The sequence below is a fragment of the Leptopilina boulardi genome, unplaced genomic scaffold (genome assembly GCF_019393585.1).
Source record: "Leptopilina boulardi isolate dan_hultmark-lab unplaced genomic scaffold, ZJU_Lbou_2.1 LbouV2_392, whole genome shotgun sequence".
Taxonomy (NCBI): Eukaryota; Metazoa; Arthropoda; class Insecta; order Hymenoptera; family Figitidae; genus Leptopilina; species Leptopilina boulardi.
In genome coordinates, this window is record NW_026137965.1 from 4,463,682 (window position 1) to 4,470,382 (window position 6,701).

Below are 6,701 nucleotides of genomic sequence, written 5' to 3' on the forward strand. Positions count from 1 at the left end.
AAAGTAAGTAATAATTAATTTATGAATAAAATTTTATATAAATTTAAAAAAATGTAAAATATTGAAATTATTATTCCTGTATTAAATTTTAATTATTTGTTTGATCCACATTTACTATTTAATCATGAAGTGTTAAATATAAAATTTGTTATAGTGAAATATTTTTTATATTCAATTTTTTTTTTTTTTTTTAATGTCACGGATGTAATTTAATTCCGGGGAGAACGTATCAGATTTTTTTAATTTAACACTTTAGGATTAGAATTAATTTGTCTCATATATCCTTAAAGACTCCTCGTAATCAAATATATTTGACTTTCTCTGTATGTTAAATCATAACTAGATCTGAATTCAATACACTAGATCTTATTGCAAAAAAAAAATTCAAAATAAATAATAAAAAAAATTTTTTTAACTTTCATTTTTATTTTTTTGAAATTGAAACGTTAATTACAAACGTTATCACATAATTTGACTCATTGTCAAAAATAAAATAGAATAGAATGACATTAATCCATTGACATATTAAAAATATTTATAAATTAAAATTGTTTAATTTTAATTTAAATTAATCAACAAAATTAAAAAAAAATTGTAACAAATAAATGTAATGAATATTTGTAATAAAAAATTTTATTTTTTGGATTATGATTTCAGTATTTTTATTCACTATTGTTCGGAAGGAAAAATTGAATTTTTTTTCAACAATTCTGTTTTTAAATAAACAAATTTAAATTTATATATGAAAAAAAATTGACTTTTGTTATAATAGAATTGATTTTTAAATACGCGGATGTTAAATTTATAAATTACTAATAACCCACACGGTCTTATCCTGTAATCATTTGATATAGAGCGTTGCGCATAGAGAATGGAAAACGAGAGAATGTATGTATTATAAGTATTTCTATATATAATTTGCAAGTAACCTTTATACAATATGTTTAACAATCAATAATTTCACGATTTGTAAAATTGTTATTAAATTAAATTAATTACAATTTTTTTCTATATAAAAATCCCCTAAATTCAAATTAAAATCCAATACTTTCTTATGAGAATCAAAAATAATAATTATACTTAATTAATAAATTATTGTAATTTTTTTTATTAAAAATATTAATTAATTTAATAATTCTTTTTAAATAAAAAAATTTTTTTTTCTATTTAAATCCAGTTTTTATTATAAATTTTCATACATAATATAAACAGTTATAAATGTTTTTTTTTTTATACACTTTGAAATTATTTTAAAGTTAATAATAATATAATGTTTGAGAGTATACAATATCTACAAGATAAGCAACGAAGAACCTAATTTATCGCAGCTTTTTCTCACTTTTTTTTTTGTTATTAAATATTTATCGTTAGAAAAAATAAATTACAAGCTACTCTTTATTTTTCTTCATATAGTCAGTTAAATAAGAAATATATATTAATTAGTATAAAAGACTATCATTTGTGCCCTGTTTGTATTTCTAAAAAGTTTTTCTTTTTTTCTATTTATATGGCGAAGAAATAATAATTATTATTATTGTAAGCAATAAATTAATTGTATAATTGAAATACAATATTCAGGAAAAATCGCGTATCAGATTTACTTGAATAAAGCTGAAAAATTTGTTAATTATTTAATTCTATTATTTATTCAATTTGCAATCAGAAAATAGAAACTAAAAAAAAACTTTCAAAAAAAGTTAACCAAAATATAAAATTTAAAAATTAAATAAAATTATTTAAATTAGGTACTTTAAAAGAAATATTCTAAAAAAATTCAAATTAATGATCTAATATTAAAAAAAAAGAAAATTGGACAAATGTCACAATCGATTAAAAAATTGTTTCACTTTCATATTTCTCAAATTAATGAGAGAGAGAGATTAATAATAAGTTTCGATGTTTTTTTAAAGTAAAACTAAAATTGTACACATAAGAAATTTACATATATGACAATATTTATGGAAAATTGTCCATTTTTTCAAAGGTTAGACAAAATGTTTCCTTTCTTTTTTCTTTTATGCTTTTCATCACAATAGAGAAAAAGTAAAAATTTTTTTTTCTTACAATATTTATAGCATCAAGTATAAAGTGTAAAAAAATATTTTATACTCATTTTTTTGATCATTTAACAATAGATATTATATAGGTAAAGGTTAAAAATTTTCAAAGTCAGAAAATAGCTTCTGTTAGAAAAATAAAATAAAAACAATCGCTTTAAAATGATATGGAATGTCTTTAAAAAAAAAAAAAAATATTAAATAGTTTTGTACATTATAAAATAATTTTTTTCTCAGTTAAAATCTAGAGATCATTATTTGGCTCGACTGAATTAAAAAAAATCCTTCATTAAAATAAAAAAAATTTAACTTAAATAATATTAGATAAATTCTAATTATGCACATCCTGCGTGTCATAATCGTACAATCGATGATTTTCTTGTTCAAGACTAGTTGTTATATCGACTCTTAATATGCAACAAATGCATATTGACAGAGAAATTATTAAAATAACCGATATCAATAACATACGTTTTAAAGCTATTATTTCATTATACAACCTGTTGTGACGATCTTCTAAGCGATTTATCTAAAATTTAATTTGAAATTTTATTAAAATTATGTTCTCTGTAAATATATTATTTACTTAATTATTATTTAATCTAGTTACTAATTAATAATTAGTAATTAATTTATTTATAAATGTCACTCTTAATATATCTAATAAATTGTTCATTAATTTTTTTTATTACCTTAGAAAATAGTCCATCGAGTGAACGATCATTAATTGAAGCACTTGATATTGAATAATTGGAGTTGGATTTTAAAATTTCAACATTATCATAACTTCCTTCGCGGCAAATAAGTCGATGTTGTTCCGCTCCTTTTCCAACATTCTATATAAAAAAAAAGACGAAGAAAATTATTTATAATAATTTAGAAAAACAATTTATTTTTTAAAAGGAAAGAATTTTATTTTCCAAGAAAACAAAATTCATTTTATAAATAGATTAACAAGGTAAATTAAATGTAATTAAAACAAAATTTAATTAAACGATCGTATGACCAAATAAACTGCTAAATTGAATAAATAAATTGAATTTTAAGATTGTCTTGAATTTAGTATATAAAAATAAGAAATAAATTTTATAAATCAAAAATAAAATACTAACCTTCCAAAATTCTGCCAATTCTTGAGTTGTCATTTGGGTATCTTTCATGGGAAGGCACATAACGAGAAATCTGTCATTGTGTAATAATCCTCGTAAATTAAAACCAGGTTGTAAAACAACAGTAATTACACATTGTTGTGAAGACATTAATATTCCGGTACTTGGACGTACACGAAATTTTTCCGGAGAAGTGGTTTTTATCTAAATTTATTTTTTTAAAACAATGAATTAATTTTAAATTTAATTATTCAAATTAATTTATAATTCAATTATAAAAAAAAAAACAGAAGTTAATGACAAAAGTTAAAAGAAGTTTTTCTTTACCTTGTAAGACAAACATTTATCGGAAGTAATATTTTTCAATGTAATTGTTCCTACAACTTCATTTCCTTCTTTATTAAATACCAACACTTCGGGCTCAATTGACAGCACTAAAATTCAAAATTTTGTAGCATTAATAAATTTTTAAATAAAATTTAAACAAAAAATTGTCATTAACAATTAAGTAAATTTTAAAGGTTTCTATAATTACATTCTTTATCAACATTTTGTTATTTTCAGAATCTAAGTAACGCAATTTTCATGTCGAAAATATAACAAAAACGTAAAATTAATTCGATTAAAGAAAAATTGTATCCACAGGAAAATTCGATTAAATAAAAATTCCACGAAATGAAAATTCGATGAAATGGAAATTTTGTTAAATAACAATGTAATAAAATGAAAATTTCATTAAACTTACTCTTTTCTTCATTTTTCGTCTGATCTCCAAAACCACTCATTGGCTGTTCAGTCATAGGAGAATTTTCGGCAAAATGAACCTAAAATTTAAATACAATTTTTATAACTACAAAATTCGATAATTAAATTTACTACATTATTTTATGAAAATATTCCAATAATATAAGCTAAGAAAACTATAATGAAATATTTTGAAAAAATTTAAATAAAAAATAATTATATTTTTATAATAGAATAGGACCTTTTTATTATTGTCGACTTTTCCATTAGTCACAGTGCCATTTACTTGATCCTCGGGAATAAATTTAAAAATATATTCACTTTTACCGCCCCATGATTTTAATGCAACATTCAAATCCACATATTCCTTGATATTTGATTTTTTAACAAATTTAATTTTTGGCACCGCTTTCGCTGGCAACCATGATTTTATAATATTAAACGCCGCATTCAAAACCCAGGGCATTTCATAGATGATTATTAAATTCAAAAATTGTGGATAATAACATTTAAAAAGGCCTATAAGATATTTTGTAAATTCCATATCCAAATTCGAAAGACCCGCTTCCGCCATATCAAAAAATATCGATATTTGATTTCCATTTCCTTCTCTAAAAAGAAATTATAAAATTTTGATACAAACTTTTTCTTTTCTGTTGTAGAAAAAAAAAATTAAATTTTCCATAATAACTCAAGAGAAAGAAAAATACCTTTCTAATCTTTCGAACCAATAAACAACGCATCTTTGAAGTTCTGAAAAATCTCTCGAACCCTTTGTATGTAATTTCGATTTTACTATAAACAATTTTTTTCCATCTTTATCGTGTCCATAACTGTAACAAACACCATCTTCTAAATAGTCTCTTCTTATATTTTCTAACGTGATATCTGTAAGAATATAAATAAAATTAATAACTTATTTCATTATTTTTTTTCTAATTTTTTTAACTTTATTACACTTTTGAACATAATAAAAATAAATTATAAATTTCTTTTTTAATTTTTTTGGTGAAAAAGAAAATTAAATTTACCATTTGTGCCAAATTTTCTTCTCCATTCACAAGTATCCCATAACATTTTCAAAGATTCATCCAAACGAAAATCATTATGCTCCAAAAAACGCCTCAGCCAGTCGTCTTGATTTTTTACCTTAGCTACGTCAACGGGATGAAAACCACCTTAAAAAAAAACAGAAAAGAATTATAAATAAATGAAATATTGCAAAAAAATGTTCGATTGTTGAATTTCTTTAAATTCTCACTATAGCTAACGTTGACGTTTAATTTTATGATTTATACCATTAATTATTCAACGATTTATCAAGCTTTGATCTTTGTTCGACACCAAGTGGACATTTTTAAAAACTCTATAGTAACCTTGAAATAAAATAAATTCAAGAAAAATACAAAATCAATTTAGAATTATGTAATTTCTATAATCAATTTCTCACCTTCATTTACATGTAAAATTATTGATATTCTAGAAATAAAAAATTTTTAAAACAGTTTTTTTGATAGTTTTCATATTTGAGCTGCTTGTTTCGTTTTTTAATGAAGAAAATTTAGAAAAATATTTATTTACCATATCTATAAATTATTATTTCAAACATATGATTACCTTCACAATATGAATTATTGAAATATAATGAAAGAAAATTTCGTAATTAGCGTCGATACATTCACTTGGACTTTGAACAAAATTAAGTTTACATTCTAAAATTTATAATATAAAATCTGTTTTTTAATAAAAAAAAATATAAAAAAAAATCAAAAAACGAATAAAGAATTTAAAAAACGTTAAATAATTAACAAATATTGTAAATTTAAAGGCTAAATTTGTTTTCACTCACTTATTTACCTAACCTCTTTTTATGTTTACATTGTTTACACATACAATTTTTCAAAATAAAAAATATAATTTCAATTAAAAATTATTTAAAACAAAAACTCTGCTTTAACATAAATTTTAAAATATGTAATTTTCTTCCAAAATATCAGATGAAAAATTTAAACCATACTTTTTAAGGTTATGTACATACGTTAATTTGTTTTGTTACTCCAAAAAATAGATTTTATTCTACCAATTACTAAAATAAATTTAAAAATAAATTTATCTAAGAAATATAATTATTTTTCTAAAAAAAAAACAACAAAGTTTAAAATTAAATTTCTTGCAAATGATAATTGTGGTGAAAAATTAATTACATGTACTGTTTGATGATTCAGAGAAAATTAAAAATTAATTGCAATTGTAGTTAAATTTTAAATTCAATTCTCCTTAACATTCTCGAGTGATAAAAACAAAAAAAAGATAAAATAATAAATTTATATATTCTCACTAGAATCTGGTGGTCCGTCTTCGTCGAGTTTTTTAAAAAACTTTTCACGCAATTCGCTAATCAGCTGCGCTTGATTATCCATTGTCAATGTCTTTCTCGCACTCTCTTTTCAAAGTCAAATAAACACTGCAATTTTAATGATGATACTTTGACCGGCAAACAAGACAAACTATTCTCACTGATTGATAATAATGAATGCGAAGGCGATTTATTTCCACAGAGACGTTTCGAAGAGTATATCACAAAACATACCAGCGCATGCGTTCGATTAAAGAATGATGTACTGTAAAAATATAAAATATTTTTTATTTATGCATAGATTATTTATTAGATATATCAAAAATAAATAAACAGGTTTTTATATCTTTTGTTGAAGGTTAAAAAATTCAGTACTATATGAAAAAAATATTAAATAAATAAAAAAAAAAAAAAAAAAATAGGTAACAATATTAA

At 21.5% G+C, this 6,701-nt stretch overlaps 1 protein-coding gene across 1 annotated transcript; it reads right to left on the bottom strand.

Annotated features, from left to right (window-relative positions):
- Positions 1–2,388: 2,388 nt before the first annotated feature.
- On the bottom strand, positions 2,389–6,330 carry LOC127288680 (motile sperm domain-containing protein 2-like). The gene is made up of 9 exons (XM_051316287.1): positions 6,249–6,330; positions 4,942–5,088; positions 4,621–4,798; positions 4,197–4,521; positions 3,912–3,990; positions 3,494–3,600; positions 3,170–3,370; positions 2,750–2,893; positions 2,389–2,586 (listed from the first exon to the last, which is right to left on the bottom strand). The coding sequence occupies exons 1-9, from the start codon at positions 6,328–6,330 to the stop codon at positions 2,389–2,391; spliced, it is 1,461 nt and encodes a 486-aa protein (XP_051172244.1).
- Between the last annotated feature and the right edge of the window lie 371 nt (positions 6,331–6,701).